Genomic DNA, 21,299 nt, shown 5'->3' with positions numbered 1-21,299 from the left:
TTTAAAATATTTAAAGACACTGTGGTTGTGGTTATTTTTCCCCTGTTTAAATCCAATCGTTTGAATATCAAAAACATGCATGTTATTTCATTGAAGGCTATAAATTATCTACAATTGGCTGGCAACCTGTCCAGACCGGTAATCTGTTTCTCTCACCCAAAATCAGATAGAATATGATCCAGCTCGTCAACGACTCTCAGAAGAACAAGCCCTATAGAAAATAAATGAAAGGATGGACAATTGAAGGATATCCAGTGGAATACACTGTGCGTTTGAAAAGGGCCATTTCAATGTCACAATGCTGAGACATGATAAACTAAGCCCGGCATTGACAATGGTTTTCTGCTCTCATCTTCTCACGAACAGTCCCATGTTTATTCCAAACAGGAAATGAGTACTTCAGGGGGGTTTCTCGTTCGCTCTTGTTTTTTACTCTTTTTTTGAACAAACGTAGACTAGCATTTGTCTGTGAGAAATAGGTCACACGAGCAGTTGTCTTCCTATTGGGTGAAGCTCAGGAGAAAAATGAATGATATTCTAGTTAATACACGGTATTTACTGTATCAAAGTTACACTGCCAAACCATCGCAGCTGAACTATCTACAGCCTATCTATCATGTGTGATGAAAAAAGAGTGCTGCCATTATATATATTTTTACCAATATACAGTAATATAATTGGCCCAAAATGTAAATGTTTTGTTTTTAATACAAATATTAAATATTTCCTCAATATATGCGTATCAAAAACCTACACAATATTATCTGAGTGAATACAACTTGAATACAAATTATAATAATAGTCACTTTTGCTTGAGAGGTATTGCTTATTTAGTAATGTTTATTATGGTTTGCCATGGTGAAAGAGCACCAATGCATGACTTGAATTAACAAGATATCATCAATATATTGCTAAATTACTTTGTTTTAAAATATAAAAATATAATTGTATTTGAATAAAATACAACGTACCTATCGGTGTCAATCAAAACTTCGGCTACAGTACATTAACAGTAACACAGGCCACGGCAGTCCCATTTCAGGCCACCGTAGGCAAAACAGGATGGTTGTGAGACAGCGTGATTGGACTGGATAGGCAAACATGACATAGGGTGATTTCCATGCTTGATTTCTCGTGAGCTTTTGAAACTGCCCAAAAATTTGCCACAGTGGTCATGGTGTGAATGAGAAACTCAGTTAGCTGTAGTAAAATGGGGTGAATGCAACTAAACTTGACAGTACGTAATAGGACGTGTCAAAACTTGGAGTCGGTCCGCACGTCATCTCACACTGGCAGCCTACAACTCTTCCAAAGCTTAGCCATGTGTTTAATTTACTTACAATGGCCTTGTAGACAGATATATTATCAGAATATTATCAAGCAGCAGTCAGCTTGCCCCCACATGCTGACGCCGACTCTGGAGCCGGGCCTGGCAGGGGAGCTTTATTCGACTCTGCTAGGGCTACAAAGGTGCTCCAACGCTGCCCGCCGTCCACATATCAGCCATGGAAAGCCTTTATAGAACATGAGTAACGTGAGCCACCCCATCAGAATGTGACGGGCCGGTAGGAGAACGTACTGGCATCTGTTGTAAACCCCTGGCTGAACCGTAGTGCGCCTTTGAGCCACCGTGACTCGTATTTCAGCGCTCATATCTCAGATTTTCAGTCAAAGCAACGGATAGTATCTCGAAAAACATGTAAGTCAGGTCACTCACATCACAAGGCACCACTGTACAGTATTTAGAAAGCTAGAATATTATACCTTTCTTATCGTTGTTTAACCTCCTATGGGGGGGTTTTTGCCAGCACGGTTGGCGACTGGTTAGCACATCTGCCTCACAGTTCTGGGGACCGGGGTTCAAATCCCGGCCCCGCCTGTGTGGTGCTTGCATGTTCTCCCCGTGTCTGGGTGGGTTTTCTCCGGGCACTCCGGTTTCCTCCCACATCCCAAAAACATGCAGGGTAGGTTAATTGAAGACTCTAAATTGCCCGTAGGTGTGACTGTGAGTGTGAATGGTTTGTTTCTATGTGCCCTGCGATTGGCTGGCGACCAGTTCAGGGTGTACCCCGCCTCCCGCCCAAAGATAGCTGGGATAGGCTCCAGCAGCCTAATGAAGATCAGGGGTGTAGAAGATGAATGGATGGGGTTTTTTCTGGACATTGAATTGCAAAATGCACCTTTTTTCCCCAATCTTAAAAATCAGTTACTTCATTTTATTAGTTTTTCTTTTCAACTGTTAAAAATCTAGTTATGTGGACTGCCTGAAGCATTTTTTAAAGTCCTTGCTGGATAATTCTTCTGTCACAGTTCATGAACAGTGGAAATTAAACTGTGTTGACTGGACGAGTCTAGCAACACACACACACACGCACACACACAATTTCATCATTCAAGTTTATCACTCAGATAGTTAGAATTACTACAACCTGTTTGCTTTGGATATTTCTGGGGGCTTATTCCCCTGCAGTATCTATGGGCTGCCATTGATCGGGCCAAAAAAATCCATATGATGACTGACAGTGGATTAGTAAATCTACCAAAGCACAAAGTTGGAGCATAAATATTTTATCCGATGGTATACTTCCAGATACCAGAAGCTAAAGTCGATCGGTGAATTAAAAGTTGTAAACAGCAGCAACATCAAACTCATGTTGTTGCACACCAGTGGCTTTTACTCATATGACCAGCAGGTTTATTGTTTAGTGGCAGTTCAATCGATGCACAACTCCATCTTTTTTTCCCCTCCAAGTTATAAACCCCAACCCCGCCACTTTTATTAAGTCATACAAATTAATCAAAGTACCTCAGATAAATGCGGATTTTAAATACAGGTCTTGCATTGGATCTCAATAAATTGTGCATGTGTACTAATGTTTTTTTTTTGTTTTTTGTTTTTAATTAAATGGAAGCACTTGGCATTTTTGGAGGCAATGTTTGAAACTTCCTCACAGCATCAGCAGTCACCTCGGCCAAGCAGCTCCAAAGTTAAGATAAGTTTCGGTGACTTAGCCGCAAGTGGTCGCATTTCATTAACATTTCTATTTCCCTGGTTGCCAAATTGCAGCCAGGCTCTTCCTGTGTGTGTGCGTGTGTGTGTGTGTGTGTGTGTGTGTGTGTGTGTGTGTGTGTGTGTGTGTGTGTGTGTATGCGTGTGTGTCAGACCTGCTCTGCAATCAGGCTGAATGAGCACCAATAGGAATGTAAATGCTCGATGGGGGAGTGGGAGCAGAGGCGAGACAGGAGATAGAATGGAAGTATGGAAAGCTGATGGATGTTAGGGTGGACAGCTGAGATGGACGGTTTCTCCAATAAGGCACAGGTGCTTTTAAGGAATCCTGACAGATGTAGGGCAGAATAGGAAAGATCAATGGACATACACGGGCATTCCCAATATGGTCTCTGTGGCCTGGACCATTAAGTTTACTTACCTGCAATTTATTTATTTATTTATTTTTATTTTTTTTATTTAATTTAATTTTATTTATATTTATTTTTTTATAGGTTTCACGTTAATACAGTTGGCACGGTGGGCAGGGTGTACCCCGCCTGCTGTCCGAAGATAGCTGGGATAGGCTCCAGCACGCCTGCGACCCTAGTGAGGAGGAGCGGCTCAGAAAATGGATGGATATATATATATATATATATATATATATATATATAATTTTTACTACTAACATGCATCCTATTCTAATGTATGAGAGATTGACTTTTATCCTTAAATTGCATATGTTGGCTTTGAGTGTCTGGTATAAATTCAGTGTACAGAATTTGAGACAACAAAATGCTAAATGGTTAGCTATCGCGATTAGCATTTGTGCACTAGGGATTATTATTTTAGGCAAAAAAAAGCTACCATTCAGCTCACTCATACATAATGTTATTTGTACATTACACATCTAACAGTGTCTTAAAAATCACTTACAGACGCTAGTCCATCGTTTCTGTCAAAGTTTATCTGTGGCCCAACACTGTGTCCGTCTGTAATAAATGTCCGTGTGAAACATGGGTTCCGGTGGCGCAAACATAGTGCTGGGCGGAATTATTTGTTTTTTATTTATATTATTATTTTTAATTTTTTTATTTTTGTCCCAGCAGAGCTTTGAGGCAAAACTTTTGCGTCAACCTATGTTTGAAATTGACTGAGCCAAGTTATTAATTTTTTTTTTCCCCCGGCCCTACACTATAGCCTCACTTTGCCTCCTTTGTTATTGTCAATAGTTGTTTTATTCACTGTTGATTGTGTGAACAGAAATAAATACATCAGTTAAATATATACTACTGTTTTTTCTTAATAGCATGAATAATTTGGACGAATGGTGCCCTTTTTTTGGCTTGACCACCTGCCCCTAAAAATGTCTCTAAATGTGCCTGGAGCAGGCGTTCATGCAAAACCAGGGAATTTCTGTCGAGCGGGCTGCACTGGAACTTAGCATCAACAAAATGTGGATTCAGCAGATGATTGAGAAAGTAATAAAGCTTTATCCATACTTCTTCAGGTTGTTAAGCATCATAAGCTTCCCTTAAAGTCTTTGAACAACCTGAAGTCAGTGTGGGTAAAAAAAAAATTCTCTGATGCCTTTGCTGAATCAATCTTTTGTTGATAAGAAGTTAAAGTCCAGCCCTCCAGAAAAACACTCCTTACTTTGCGCAAACACCTGCTCTAAGAGTTCAGTGTTTTCATCAGTAGTGGTAGAAGCAGGCCTTCCTCTGTGTGGTTCGAGAAACATGCCATGTACACACATGCAGTAGATAGATACATAAGACCTGCATTAAAACATAAGCCTATACACACCTTCTGTAGATACAGTACACCTTTTCTTTTGAGTGTGGCAAATTCTCCCTCATAATAATGGGATTGCAGAATGACAAATAAAGATGCATCAAATTCAGCATTTATTGGGATCCCTCTTGTCTATTGTGAAGTCATCACTTATTTTCTCTGCATGAACACACTAAGACAGCAGGTGAATGTCCTCTTTGGCTTTGTAATGAGAGCTATTCCTTTGTGTCTGTTCACAGTATTGATTCTGCTCTCCTGTCATTATCAGCCCGGCAAGACACTTGAAGCAGAAAGGATGTCCTTTCTTTGGGCTAATCGATCAGCTTCCAGCATGTTTGCCAACCACAACGGATCAGTAGAGAGGCACGGCCAGTGATGAGCTATCATCCTCCGCACTGCATCGTTAAAGGCAGTTTTGATCACTGCAAATGAGTTATTGCTCTGTAGGAACGTATCATTAGCGAACATTTCCCAGTTGAGATGATAACCACCTGAAGCAAGACATCTAATAAACTACTTTCCATTGATGTCCCACTAGTGAAAAGTATTTGAGAAGTTACTCATAAAAAAAAGAATGCAAAGGTAGGCCATATCCTCTGCAGAGAATATATATATTTATAGTGTGTCGCTTGAGACAATTAATCATCAAGCAAAGCAAATGTGCTGGAGCTGCAAGGTGAAGAACATGCTTGTGTGTGCACCTACTGCTTACACAAGCGAGGCTTGGTTAACAGTGTTGTTTAGTGCCACTTTTGTGTCATTGACAGATGTTAGCACCAGACAATAAAGTCCCAAAATGGTCCTCATACTGGGGTGCCCCAGGGATCTGCGAGCTGTAGCATGGGGCCCCTCGAAATAAGTTGCAATAAATTATGTCAAGCAGAAAGGAGGATCTGTATCCCTTTTATGCCGGAACAGTTTTACTGTATCACAGTGGACTTTTTAAGCTGTGTTTTCTGTTCCTTTTGTGTTTTCTTAGTATTTTGATGGATATTTATGGAGAATCAGAGTCGATCAGTCGAACAGAACAATGTTTCTATCGGGGAGTGAGAAAAGGAGACAACAACAGAGAAAGCACTAACTGTAAACAAGATGACGAAAGTAAATCCTTATATACCTAGAACAATGACACAGATATGAGTGTTGTATGGGGCAGTAGTGCTACACCCTGCGAGGGAAGGACAGTACAAGATAGGACAGGACAAGGACAGGAGGGGAAGCATCCAGGACAAGGGTCGTGAACCCGGCTGTACAACTAAAGTGTGGTGGGATTGGCTATGTAAATTATAAACGTCTATAGGACCAGACTGTGAGTGAGGGGATACCCAAGCAATTCGCATAATCATTAGTTATTTGTCGCAATAAGTGAGTGGCCCCACACCCAGCGAATAAGCCCCAGGGGTTTGTCTCTGCGTACACATGCAAGTGACTTGATACCGTTTCGCATGCACAATGACTGACAGAAGTGTAATTGCTGTGCCTGCACCGCGGAGGCTGAGGACCCAGGAGTCCACCCGAGAGCAGCTCGGTGGATGAGACACATCCCACACCGAGGGACCCAGGGCGGTCCACCGGCCCCAACAAGGCGCCGCGAAAACCGGCCACCCTGAGGAGGCCGCAAGGACCCAATCCCCCCACGCCCCCCCCCCCATGTTTTTCTAAACATGCGTTATGTTCAACCTCAGAGGTCCCAGTGCATATGTGAATTGATTAGCACTCAGCCTAATAATGACGGAAGATTAGAATTACTCAATTATGCAATCAGCTGGCAATGTAGATCAGTGCAGTTCTCCATGTTGGCCAGCTTGACCCCGCAGGCGAGCAATTATCACAGGAACATCAATAGGTGATACATGATCAACCAGATGATCCGGTTGACTGTTCCTGAGATGATGACACTTTCTCGTTTTCACTGATGAAGTGGGACACAAGATTGATGTGATGCGTGATGTGACATAGCGAGGGACCAAACAATGCACCGCGAGACAGTTGGGGAAAAAATTTCGATGGCAGCAATCTAAATTGTCCATAGGTGCGAACTGTTTCAGGCTCATCCGCTACTCTAGTGTGGACTAGCGCTATAGAACATGGATGACTGTTTAGTTTCGACCGACTGAACAACAATTGTGCAACATTAACTTAGACATTAAACGACACTGTTCTTCGTTGAGCGCATTTGCCAGAATCAGAGCCATTCATTTCAAGCATTCTGAGGTGGGCAGGGTGGGCTGCAGCTCACATGGCTACTTTCACAGACTCAAGGTCTATTGGTGATTCAACAGGATGACGATACTATGCAAAAGTCTTAAACGTTTCATTTTCTATACTTTATATTCATTAGGGTTATGAGTCTGGAGCCTATCCCAGCTGACAGTGGGCAAGAAGCGGGGTACACCCTGGACTGGTCACCAGCCAATCGCAGGGCAGGATGGTTGATTACTGTTGCAAATTTCTTCATCGTTTATTTCCTCAGGTATTGTCTGTCCTGCATGGCCACCACGAGGGGCTAATTTTCAATACATGTGAATGTGAGCGTGAATGTTTTTTAATCTTTATGTGCCTTGCAATTGCCAAGTGACCAGTCCAGGGTGTACCCCGTCGCTCACCCTAAAGTCAGCTGGCATAGGCTCCAGCTCACCCCTGGCCCCACTGAGGACAACAGAAATGGATGGATGACTTATTGTATGGAGTAGAATTTACATTTCCACTGTTTGAATAACTAAAGGGTCTAAAAATAAAATCTGTGGAATTATTTTTAGACACTACAATGACTCATTAGCCTGATTTTAAAAGTAATACTGCAATGTGTTTCTCATTTAATTGCCTTGTGAAATGTAAAGTCGAATATATTTGCCTGCAGCGAATTTCATTTTCTTCATTTTTGGAGGGAGTGTCAAACTCATTGTACCCATTTTTTTGTTGTTTACTTTTTTTTTAGATAAAACATTGCTTTTAATAATGTACTAATTGCTAAGTGCGCCCTCAGTAAGTGCTGTGTAAGCCGACTACTTTCTTCTGGGGCACTCACAGAGCCTTTTACCATGGAAATTGCTTGACAGCCATTTTGTCTGTCGGATGAAAAAGCAATGTAAAATAATCTATGATAATAATATAGTGTGTCATCTGCTTAGGACTCCAGAATAAAGTCTGTTTGGAGTGAGCCAAAGAGCTGAGTGGGTGCTGGTGTGGTTACATAAGCACATTAAACCATGCACGCACACACACAATACGTTATGTTTGTTTTTGTGTGTGTGCGTGCATGGATGCGTGCGTGTGTGTTCTTCTGCCTTCAATCTATCATTAACCTTGACTGTATTTCCACTCTGACCTCTCTGTCCAGTATTGCTTTAATATCCATGTATGGGATTTGGCAGCTTGTCCAATCGGCTGCAATCAAAAGTTTAAAAATACACTCATCATAGTCAAGAATGTCAATAATTTGGGGCTTTTAATGATTTATTTGAACTGTTTCCAGGGTGGAATCATTACATACATTTTTTTGTTTTTTTTGTTTTTTGTTTTTGTTTTTGTTTTAAATAAAAATTCATCACAGGGGCAATACATTCAGGCTCAAATACTGTATGTACATATATTCATGTGAATCTTTTAACAGGTGCTGAAGGTTCCAGAATATCTTTTAACTTGCCAAGGCCAAGCCCTGTTTAAGGGGGAGTTTATAATGCTTAATTACTTGATACTGTCAATATTACCTGACAGTAGTACATGACTGAAATGATCTGTGAAAATATCAGCCCTCTCTGTCTTCATCTTGTACCTCTAATAGGACTTTTAAGAAACCACCCCAACTGAGTAAAAACAACCAAATAGAAACAGTAGGTGTGACTGACGAGGTATCAATCCTTTTCCATGCAATTGCAGCCACACTCAAAGCGGGTTCACCCCGCAGACTACTTTAGAATATCCACCTCTGGAAAACAAAAACAAAAATGCCCATCCCTCATTGGCCAACAAAGGGGTATAAGACTAGCAAGCGGAGTGAAGGGAACGCAGGAAGCTGAAAGGATTCAGAAGTGATGAGGAATTTTTGCTCGACATGTATGTTTTTGATTTTGAATGGATTGTACATTCCAAAAATTTTACTTAAAACCGATAACATGTAGTGTTATAATAACAATCCAACGAATAAGTCATGCTACCAACGTAGCAGCTGTGGCTAACATCAGCTTGTTTACAATGCTAATGCTAACTTATTAATGGCCAAGAATATCTAGTCAGAATTATGCCAGAAAGCTTGTTGATTGTCATTTTCTTTGACTTTTTTTTCCTTAAAAAAAAAGAAAAAGAAAGAAATGACAGCCCATCTAGGTGTTTCTTATCGTGCTTCCTATGAGGTGGCATTAGGTGAGTTGATGGATACAAGTTAGATGGAGCTTCGAGCAGAACGCATGCAGCATCCAGCCAAGATGTTAATAATTAAAGTCACAGTTTTGAATTTAGCTTCCATGCCTCGCTCAGATGGCAAACATGCACTTGGCTGGGCACAATGTCACAATAAGGCGACGTGGATGCGTTTGTGTTTGTGTCAATAACTACTTGGGTGGCGGGAGACAACAATGGGCATGTGGAAGTACTTTAAATTGCAGACTGTATGCTGTTTTTTTTTAGCATTACCCACATTACGTGTAGTTTGAATTAACATCATACATTATATTGAAAAATGCGATTGGCTGGCGACCACTTCAGGGGTGTACCCCGCCTCTCGCCCGAAGATAGCTGGGATAGGCTCCAGCACGCCCGCGACCCTAGTGAGGATAAGCGGAATGGAAGATGAATGAATGAATTATATTGAAAGTTTGGTCAAATGGTGCGTTCACACCATTCACACACACTTTTTGCATGCTTTCCCAACTCGCGTCACTTCAAATGTGTTTGTTGTGCATGGAACATCCAACGTCAAAAGCCCAAAAAGTGGTAGTTTATACTGTGTGTGTGTATATACACACACACACACACATATATATATATGGGATCATAACTAGCTTCACCAGAGATTACGCTAGCTAAAATGCATATGGCACTTGTCCGCTTCTGAAATAAAATCTTAATTTTTGACGGGTTATACATAGGAGTTCTTTGGTTTTGCAGGGTTAGGAAATGCACCATCAAGCGATGGTGTGATAGGCAGTCTGCTAGGAGGCGTATTTGGCTCTATTTTTGTTTAAATAGCGCTTGTCGGCTTGAACTTGTCACTTTTAGTTATGTGACAAGTAGGTGAGTTGTCACATAAGTGAATTCTAATTCGTGAAGCAGCAGAAGTTAACTGTATTTCGTATGGGAAGAAATGATTTGTAATTATTGTTTGGCTTTGGAGCTTCCACTGTATTTCATGCTTTTAACACTGCTGTACATACAGTAGCCATGTAAAGTCCTAAACTGTAGTACATGCATATGGGAAGGAGTAATGCCATGTATAACGTCGTGAGAGCTGCCAAGTGTCTCGCAATGCATTTATGCATCATTTATCCGCAGCAAAGGGAACGTGAGCGTGTGCCACATTTAAAGTAATAAATGAGGCCGGGCGTAGTGGAGTGGTAGGCGGTGGTGGGGGGCCGTGGCAGGACGAGGATGTGTCAGCTGTGAAGTGGCTTTCTGGTTATGTAAATGCACGGGCAAGGCAGCTCAGGAAGCTGAAACCAAAACAAAAAAAAAAAGAGGGAAAAAATGCGTCACAGTTCCAAATCAATCTACATCGATCCATTGCAGCGACGTGATCTTCCGATAGCTGCAAAGTGTCAAAGGTACAATAACACACACATACACCCATGTTCTATAGACCTTGTCCTCATTCGGGTCACGGGTCAGTTGGAAGCTTTCCCAGCTCACTTTGACGAAGAGGCGGGGTAGACCCTGAACTGGTCACGCGTAGAGACAAACAACCATTCAGACTGACATTCTCACCAATGGGCAATTTAAAGCCTTTAATGATCCGAACATGCTTGTAAGGAATCCGGAGTACCTGGAGAAAACCCATACAAGTACGTTGTGAACATGCAAACTAAGATTCAAACCCAAAACCTCTCAATTGTGAGGAAGAGGTGCTAACCAGTACCCCACCGTCCTGCCTAGGAAAAAAAAAGAAACAAAAATCAACCTGATCATATAGCCTAATTTGAAATTTGAACGTCTGAACATTTAAACAGCTTTCAAATTGGATATGGACTAGCAAGAAATTTATATCCATCAGATACGAGCAAAATTTGAGATACAAGTGCGCTTTAGACCCCCACCGCTAGATGACGACAGCACACTTCACACCATCCAGCCAACATAAATTCACATTGGTTTCCTTGTAGTGGGAGGACAGTGTCAGTTGATGGCAGTAATGAGTCATTAAGCTGGCTTGCCATCTGCCAATAAACTCCACAGAAGAAGAGCAGGAAGGCTAATACATTTGGTACAGTCATGCTTTGTGCTCGCATTTGCCTTGTTTGCAGGTTATGTGGCACGCAAATGTTATTACTGTGTGTTTTAATACAGTACAATACTGTTGAGTGTAATTTTTCTTATGAAAAAACACTAAACATTCTTGAGAGTGTTTTTTGGACAGGGCTGTAACGGATTAATTGCATTTCCATTCATTCCAATGAGAAAAAAAAGGTTTGCGATAATCACGGTGTGTTGATTCTGTCAAAATCGTAATCTTTGGAAAGAAAATACAAATCCAAGTTGATATAGTTTTTAAAAAAATAACCTACATAAAATATGATGACATGACCAAAAGAACCCAGAAGCTCAGAACACATGATAACCAATAGGGCACTGTTCTATACACACGCACAAAATAACACCATTCACAGAGCATGGATGCAAAAAAACAAAACAATAATAAATAAATAAATTTAAATTAAAAAAAAGAGCCAAACATATTTATTTTTGAGGACACATCATCTATATATCGCTTTGTACATACCGTAAACTAAATACAGTAATAAGTCTGAGGAGTATAATCTTTGACATCACTTTCATGAAAGAACATCAAAAACAAGTAAATAAATATATAAATAGTCACCAGCCACCTGCATCTTGAGTACAAACAATGGAGAAGCAGACAAACAGCATTTGCTACACTCTTTAAGTTTTTCTTTTAAGATAAAAAGCACTTGTGTTTGTCATGAAAAAAATTACATTTTTTTTTTTAAACATCATAGTACAATACGTAACCCCCACATCCGTCACATGTAAATACTGCCATTGAAGCTGTTAGTGTTCTTTTTTTTACAAGAGCTGACACAACAAAATTGTATTGCTTTACCTTTGGCCCCTGCATCACAGTAGTGGGTCCCACCCACTTGGAAGGAGAGTTTAAGAGAGGCAGTAAGGCTTTGTCATTTTGCTAAATACGTCAAACGACAGCTCTGATTGGGAGACATTGTTCTGTCACTAACTGCTAACTGGAGGACATGCAGGGGGATGAAAAGGAAACGTGTTACTCGAGGGGGCCACGGCCTGACGTCGGCCTTCTTCCGAATCAAAGCGGTGACGTGAGAGCGGATGACTCACCGTGTTAGCAAGGTGAAGCCTCGGGGTACTTTAACATGGAGCCAAAATACACCAGAGATGAACTCGCAGCTCAAGATACATTTAGGGAAAGGCATACAAACAACAATTGAAAGCATTGTTAACCAGCGTTAACCAAAACTGGGACGTGGGAAATGCCTGATCTTTGTTTGGAACGTGACATAGAATGCCACTCAAAGTCAAAGCTACTACTTGTAAATTTGGGGCAAATCGATGTACTTTTGAAAAAAAAAAGACTGCTGCAATCAAGAAAACTGGGAAGACAAAAAAGGAAATATACAAAGAAATGCCACTTGTAGTTCCTACTGGCGACATCAGGGCTGTCAAGCAACATTCTAAACTGGGAAGCCTAAAATTTCCAATGTTCAGCAAGGAAAGGTATAGTAGAAAAAGCCATTCAAAGTCAAACCTCATACTTTGGGGCAAATCGATGTACAGTACCTCAACTTCACAGAGTGTCAACAATGTACCAAAATAAGCTGAATTATTGCTGCACTGAACAAACTGTCAAGTCAGAAATTTCTTACCGCAGACGAGAGAGAATGCAATGAAGTTTGGGCATATTTGTGTATCCTGACTTTACCGATGTCAAGCAATAATGCAACAATAATGTACTAAAAGACATAAGACATAACAGAAAAACTAGCAGGTCTTATCCTGCTCGAATTTGGGGCAAATACACAACCTTTGAAATTCATCACAAAATAAATATAAAATAAACTGCACTTTTGCTGTATTCAAGCAAACTGGTTAGTTTGAAATCTCTGACCTTGGATGAAAAGTGATGCCACTCAAAATACTCGTGAACATGGTCCAAATTGATGCACCCTGACTTGACTGAGTTAAAGGAGTCTGACATTACAGAAAAAGGGAACAAAAAAATACTAAAAGGCAATTACTGCATTCCAGAAAACTGGGAAGTCAGCAATTTTGGAATAGAATCGAATGAATGGAAAAGAATGCCAATTGAGTTACAGGAGTGTGACATTGTGCAACAATGGAACAAAACCATTGATGCATCACTGACATCCATGAAGTCCATAATTTATGACCTCCATATAATATGTAAAATGAGATGAGTGGAATCAAATGCCACTTGAAGCCAGAGTTCCTATTTGATAGGAAAGTAAATGGATTTGGAATAGAATGGAACAAAACATACTAAAAGACTATTGTTGTATTTGTGAACTTGGAAGTTCAACATTTCTGACTTCCAGAATAAGACCAGCGGAATAGAATTCCACTTGAAGTCAGAGATCCTACTTGCGAAGTAAAGCAAATCGATTTTATAGCTGGAGCAGTCTGATATTGCCTAATAATGGAACAAAAACGAACTTAAAAGACTTGTTGCATTCCAATTTCACAGACTTACATTTGTCAGACATCGTGCAACAATGGAACAAAAACAGTGAAAGACCAAGACTTTGTCAAGTTACAGTTGTCTGATGTCATGCAACTGGGAAGTGAGAAATTTCTGACCTCCAACCAAAAAACAAAAGTATAATTGACCGCATAATTGGCGAAGGTGAGGCAAATCCACATGCACAATAATGTTGTAAAATAAGACTAAAGCGCAAAAACTGGGAGAAGTTCAGTAGAATGCTACTCAAAGTCAGATTTCTCACTGGGGAGGGTAGAAGGATAGTTAAGATTATTACCCAGTTTTATCGAATGGTGCTTAAAAAGACGATCTGGATTTGAATAAAATGTTACATTCATTGATAGGTTACATTTTGACTTTGTGTTTCCAAGTTCGTATACTCCCAGTTTTATTGAAGGCAGCATTAAGATGCCCCCCAATGTCTCCACATTTGGCCGCAGTGATTAGAGCATCAACAGTTCTACCATCTGCAAGCTTTGATTCTGTGCCGTGACTCTGAGTACAGCAGGGAAGCACTAGGCCTTGTCTGTTTAATATTAAACTCAGTCGTGTTAACATCTGGAATGTTCATCAGGGCGACAGAGGCAGCCAAGAAAAAAGCGAACGAGTGAGTGAGAGTTGGAGGAGGAGGAGGAGGAAATGTTCTCCAAGGTGCTTTCCCATGCATCCTGCACATGTTTGTAGTTCCTGGCCTGTTTTTGGGAGGCATCAGATCCCACTAAAAGCGGGGAAGATACTTGAAGTAGTGGCACTTGAAAGATAATTAGGGCTGTTTGAAATTGAAACGAGCTGACAGCAAAATGCCTGCTAATCCATGTTCAGCCAACAGAGCAGCGTGAGAGGAGGACGAGGCAGCGAGGACAATGAGCTGCTTGTGTGCCACATATTGAGCTACAAGCTACCCACGTTGCCCGGATGGACAGCATTGGATTTTCCAGCACGGGAAAATCAAACGCCGCATTCAAGAACAATTGCTTTCTATCGGATCGTCTTTCTCTTCCCCTGATGTGCGCAAACACTGTCAACCACCGGTGTCAGACTAGGCGCTTGCTCCACCACTCTTTCTTTCACCCGCAGCCAAACACATGACATTGACCGAAGAGATGTATTTGGACTTGCCTGGAAAAATACACAATGTCATACACAGCAAACCTAACTTTGGTGTGGCTTTAATACGCACATTCACCTTGTTTTCCTGCATTTGTTTAAGGTCCCCTGATTTCATCTTTACAGGTATTTATATGATTTTGGTAACAAGCTGGTGCCATCTTTTAGTATCAAATTTTTCCTCCAGAGGCGCTAGTGAGTCACAAACGAATTATTAGCAACCTCAACCATGTTAGTTAGTGTCAAGGTAAAAAAATTTAAATAAAAAAAGTCAACCAGTAAACATGCATTTTTTTTTAAATATTTACAGGCTGTGCAGTCTATGCCCATGCAACAGGTGGCACTCTAACCCCAAACCAAGCAAGCCATTTCAACCAATCAGAAGCACTTGTGTAAAACGCAACATTGGCAAATGTGTGGACAGATTGGGCAAATGGTAAAGTGGAATTTTTCCAGATAGTCACCCCTTGAATGTGAACTATATTTTAGAATAATAATAACAATAATAAGCAACCCCCAAACCGTTATTTTCTGTCACCTATAAAAGAGTAAAATAATTTCCATTTTAATAATAATAATAATAATAATAAATTCCCCCTAAAAAGTACTTTTCCTCACCAATAAGGGGTAAACTTTGAAAATAAATACCTTTTTTTTTCCATGGCTACTGTAGTTTTGCTGCATAAATAAACCAGGAGAAAAAACAGGCTGTCTAGCCAAGTCAAATCAACAGGCTATAATCTCAAACCATAAGGTGACATAACAGTAATCACAAATCAAAGGTTACTCCAGAACGTGATACTTGAATAAACAAAAGGAACAAATAAAAAAAGATTTCTGTGGCTTATAATGAGCATAAAGAAGTACAATTCAAAATGTTTTATGGGGGGCGGGGGAAATACCCCTTTCCATGTAGACCTGGCAAGAAAGCTTCTGACTCAGCTACTTCCTGTCCAAGACATACCTCTCATATACGTACAGGGGGGTCCTCGGTTTATGGTATGGTACCAACCAACAGTGTTTTGAGGTTATGTACGGCGCACAATGAACAAGTTTGTGCAGCGGTATGAATATCTGTGTATGAGTTGTTCTTTCCATTTTCAAGTTAGAAATAAAAAATAAAAAATAGCCAAGTTAATTATTTTACACAAAAAAATACATTCTTTTTCATTAAAATTTTAAGCTTGATTTTTTTTTAGATTAAAACAAACAGCAAAACAATGATTTCTTTTTTTTTTTTTTTTTATGGAAAGAATAAATGATCCACAGATACGTAAGATTACGTGGTCACACGGCACAAGAAGCACTCACAGTTACCATCGTACTTCATTTGATCCTTTTACTGTGGCCTATAAGAGTTTTTCACACAATTATATACTGTAATTATAACATTATTAATGTGTTAGCTTAATTTAGTGACAGACTACGGCATGTTTATGACTTACATACAAATTTTGGTAGCAACAGAACTTGTCGTAAACCGAAAACCCCCTATAGAGAATACAGTCAACCCCTGCATATTTGCAGTTCAGCATTCACAAATTTGCCTATCCTCCATTTTTCGCCACTTTGTGCACAGGCTAAATTAATAAAAGTATTACTTTGGCGCTATCTAGGTGGCATCTTGGAGTGGAAGTGAGTTGAGGAGCTTCATTAAGAGAAAAGTAGTCCTTTGCTGCCATCATGTGGCATTTATAGGCAATTACAGTACAGTATATACCTTTTTGGGGGGGTGACAATTGCAGACTTTGGCTTTTGACTTTGCTTTGATTTCGATCCCTATCCCTTGCAAATAGTGGGGGTTCATTGTATTGTTAAAATTCTAATCATTAGGATCAATTGGCATTAGGACTTCATGGAACCGCATACATCATTCTTTATCATGTTGTCAACCATCATTCATAAGGAAGGTCATATCAGGTTACACAGGTACAATGACAGCCTGCAGAATGCTCACAAAAGGAGGTGTTGCAGACCTGTTACTTTGCACCGGTTATATTAAAGGCAATCTCAATTATTAATTGGACATAGCATGAGGAGTAATGACGAACTATCTGCACTGCATCATTGTCACCATGCTGTGAACACAGCATGCTTCCAAGATGGACACCAGGAACACAGCACGTTGGCCGGCACGAGCAATTTAAGAAATCAGATATTTACACGTTTCGCGAAAGGTCAGTCACCTTCACTTTCATTAAGGTTGAGTGCACTCCTTCTCCTCCATCTAAGTCCAGGTTTGTTTTTTTTGTTTATTTCACTCTGCAGACTTACATTCAAAGACTAGTGGTATTTGCTAAAAAAAAAAAAAAAAAAAAAAATTTTAAATAAACTGAACAACAAGAAGAGGGAACAACAAGAAGGGGAGGGAATAAAACAGAGAAGCCACCCCTAATTTGGGATTTAAAAAGTACTGATCTAAATGGAGGTAGAAGCTTAAGGGACGAGGGGTCAATAAACTTAAGGGAAGAAAATGTGGAAGAGCCTTCATGTAAGCCAATTTACTTGGTCCCTGGTGAACAGCAATATCTCCACTCGGAGATATTTACAAAGCCCAACCTAAAGCGGGGTGCACACATACCCGCCCCTAATTTAAGCATTTTTTTTACTCTCTTCCGATCAAAGTCTGTAAAGGCCCAATTGTCGGATGTCTCTGGAAAGATTAACCCGAGCAGTTATTCTGTGGTGTCATTTTTCATCCCTGATTGTAATTGGTAATGTTGAATCTGTTCAATATTTACGATTGCAAATCCTTACATGTGGTCAACACCGAGTTGGGCCGAGCCGCTGAATCCCGTGATTGTGACATAAAACGGAATGAAAACCAATCAGGAAGCGACCTGAAAATCCACAGCACAATTAGAGGAGTTGCTCCTCTAATTGTGCTGCGGCTATGTTGAGTGTTTCTCTAACAGGTGTCCCAAGTCACTCACCACATTAAAAAGGAGAAGTCTGCATCTGCAATGTAGACGCCAAATAAATTTTCATTTTGAGTACAGTAAACACTGAGAACATCTTGCAGGTTGTTTTCATGTGTGGGGCCTCTTACGTGTAAAAACAAAAAATCACTTAAGAAGAAGCGGTTTGTGTGTACCCCTTTTTAGACAACTAATTATTGTTGTACAGTGAACCCCCACTATACACAGGAGATATGGATTTAACTGACCCCCTAAATACCTTTGTAATTGGCTTTAGATTTTCCACAAGATGGAAGCAAAGCACTATTGTCTCAATAAAACTCCTCAACATGTCATGGCCACAAGATGGTGCCAAAGTGGTAAAGAAAATCGCCAATTTTTCAGCAAATAACATAGGAAAGGTTCCACACACAAAAAAAAAATAATCTAATGGTTGAATTAGCAAATGCCCAACTGCAAATATGCCAGGGTTCACTGTACATGTCTTTTGAGAGGCTTTAGACTCGCTCAAACCAACCCCGTTGTTCTACTGCCTCGTCCGTTTTGAACTCCCACTTCGGTCTCCAAATATGGTTCCTTGCCCAGTAGAGCTGAAGTCAAAATCGCAGGGCGAACCCAAATCTTTTGGCTGCCTTAAAATGTTTGCTCTCCAAAGAAAACTGCCATAGTTATACTGAAATTAAAAATAGAATCAGATATTGATTGCATTACCCAACACATTTTGATAACCTTTACTACATCTTCCTTTGCGCTATATACTGTTAAAAGTCACTCTGTACTGTACAGGATGAACATTTATGCATCTTAATTACGGGGGGGGGGGGGGGGGGAATGCATCCATGTGCATGTGGTGGTCTGGTATCACACCATCAGCATTTTGCAGTATGTTTACCGGGAATAAAGTGCCTTTAACTTTGAAACATTCGGAAGTTGTTTTTTTTCCCCTTGTGGATCAGGGTTGATAGTCCGAATGTCCTGTAGGACGTAACACACTCACTATGTCAGGCAAGATGTCCGTTCCGAGTGTTCAGCAGGACATGGTGTTGTGCTGTCCGTTCTGGGTTATGGGGTTGATCTTTTCCAGAGTAATCTCTGTGTCGCTGTCTAGATTCCCCGAGATGGCTGGGCACAGTTTGTCCAAGGCATTGTTTACCACACCTACCTCCATCTCGTCTGTGACGCCTCCATCCAGCTTGTGTAACTCCTCCTCCTGACACAAGATGCTGTGGGGCATCACGGAGCCATCCGAGTGGTTGCCCTCCTTTGGAATGTGGCTTTTGGGCTGGTACTGGCAGCTGGGGTTGGGAAGTGGCGCTCCGGCATTGTTGTTGATGCTGAGGATCTCGATGGTGTTGCTCCCCGGGCAAAGGCGGTGGCAGCCCAGCAGGATGGAGAAGGCCTTGCGGAAGTCGGCGTTGAAGGCGTAGATGATGGGGTTGAGCGATGAGTTGGCCCAGCCAAACCACACGAACACGTCAAAGGTGGTCGGGCTGATGCAGTGGAAGTCGTTGGCATCGTTGGGCAGGTTGGGCTCGCAGAAGGGAACCATGCAGTTGAGGATGAAGAAGGGCAACCAGCAGCACACAAACACCCCCATGATGACTGAGAGCGTCTTTAACACTTTGGTTTCTCGCTTGAAGGACATTTTGAACAAACTCTCACTCTCTATGCTGGACGTGTTCCCCATGCTGCTGTGACGGTTTTTGGCACTCTCCGCTGCCCTCTCCAAGGCGGATATCCTCCGGATCTGTTTTTGGGCGATGCGGTAGATGCGGGTGTACGTGACAATCATGATTGCCACGGGGATGTAGAAACTGATGAGCGACGAGGAGATGGCGTAAGACCGGTTAAGGCTGGAGTCACAGTTGTCGGGGGGCAGCTCGCCCGGGTACGTTCCGTTGAACTCAGCGTAGGTAGTACTCTGAGTTTTGTGCCAGTTCAGCTGAACTGGGATGAAAGAGATGAGAACGGACAGCGTCCAGGCCACGCTGATCATCAGACACGCCACTCTGGGGGTCATTTTGCGTTCGTAGCGGAACGGACTGGAGATGGCCCAGTAGCGGTCGACGCTGATTACGCAAAGATTCAAGATGGAGGCGGTGGAGCACATGATGTCAAACGCCACCCATACGTTGCAGAAGGCTCCAAAGGGCCAGAAACCTACGATCTCTGTTGCGGCCTTCCAAGGCATCACCAGGATGGCGACCAGAAGGTCGGAGATGGCCAGAGAGATGACGAAGAAGTTGGTGACCTTGGAGCGCAGGTGGCGGAACTTGGTGACGGCTACGCACACCAGCGTGTTGCCCAACAGCGTGGTGAAGATGAGGAGGGAAAGGAAGCATCCCGTCAGGACACGTTTGGACGAGTCGTGCTCGGGCAGAATCTGTCTGCCGTCTCGAACCGTTGAGAAATTGTGATCCATTGTTTAAGCGAGACTGTATCCGGGGTGGGTGGGATTTTAGGGATCGGGGCGGGGGTGAGCCGTCACCCCATCACATCACCCGGCCCACTGCAGCTGCGCCGCGCCAGGGACGGATCTCAGGACTGAAAAGTCGGCCGTCTCTGCGTCGCTTCTCCCGTCGCCCGGGTCACCCATAGGCACCTGGTCGGAACCGCCATTCTGGCTTTTGGTGGTCAGAATCTCGCCAACTATCCCAGCATCAACTCTCGCCACACATTCTGCGCATATTATTCGGTCCAATTAGTGGTGTGCTCATAACATGGTGCATTCAAAGACCACAGAAAAGGCTGCTGTTACTCTACCGTCCACCTTCTGGGAAAGTTTCCCAACCACGTTTGCTGCCGAGCTGCGTCGAGTGCTGGCAGTCATTAGCCTTATATAGCACCTCGTCAATAACGTCTATTGACGGCTTTCGCAGTGCGTTTATCTGATTTGTTTAATGGTACTCCAGGCGTTTCCACTTGACTATATTGGCCATCTGGATCGAAACCCACCACTGCTGTCTGTGTTATATTTCTTCAGTGTCTTTGAATGCAGATTGGTAAAAGCCAAAATTTCCACGTGGGCGGCTGGTGAAAAAAAAAAAAAAGTTTTATACTTACAATAATAAAAACATTAGGCTGAAAGCATCATTCTCAAAGTGTCGCGATCACATAATCCATCAAGGTCACTTTCCAATATGACAGATTTGCCTTTTAAATTTTCCTTTGCTCTGCAATCCGTGGATGGTTTTAAAATCCGGTTTTTTTTTTTTTTTAAAGTCCATTAAATAAATAAAATTGTTTAGTTCACTCCCGACGTCCTGACTTGTATTCTTTGGAGTAGATTCAACGTGCGTCTCACACCCACGCGTGCGCGCTTCTCCGAGGGAAGTCACTCCTTGCGACGCTGCTCTTTATTCCTCCTCCTCATTTTATTTATTTATTTTTTTTCGGGGAGGTGATTGTTTCTTGCCATCGTGACCCACCCGTGGAGCAGGAGGAGAGTGTCATCTAACTGTGGGGGCTCGCCGAGAGATGAGCGCGTCTCTCTCTCCGCTCACTGCCGCACCATTCGACCATCCAGGGGCGCGAGGAGCGAGGGGAGGGGGCGTTAAGAGAGAGAAAAAAA

The 21,299-nt window shown here is 41.8% G+C and overlaps 1 protein-coding gene across 1 annotated transcript; it reads right to left on the bottom strand.

Moving 5' to 3' along the window:
• Positions 1-11,638: 11,638 nt before the first annotated feature.
• Positions 11,639-21,299, bottom strand: drd1b (dopamine receptor D1b). The gene has a single exon (XM_061751823.1). It carries the CDS (start codon positions 20,148-20,150, stop codon positions 18,756-18,758), a length of 1,395 nt encoding a protein of 464 aa, XP_061607807.1. The 5' UTR covers positions 20,151-21,299; the 3' UTR covers positions 11,639-18,755.

Source organism: Phyllopteryx taeniolatus, chromosome 17, assembly GCF_024500385.1.
Source record: "Phyllopteryx taeniolatus isolate TA_2022b chromosome 17, UOR_Ptae_1.2, whole genome shotgun sequence".
NCBI classification, from domain to species: Eukaryota; Metazoa; Chordata; class Actinopteri; order Syngnathiformes; family Syngnathidae; genus Phyllopteryx; species Phyllopteryx taeniolatus.
The sequence above is the reverse complement of the archived record's forward strand: the minus strand, read 5'-3'. Positions and strand labels throughout refer to the sequence as shown.

Excerpts from the sequence above, each read along its gene's own strand:
- drd1b (XM_061751823.1), bottom strand. The coding sequence starts at position 20,150 with ATGGATCACAATTTCTCAACGGTTCGAGACGGCAGACAGATTCTGCCC.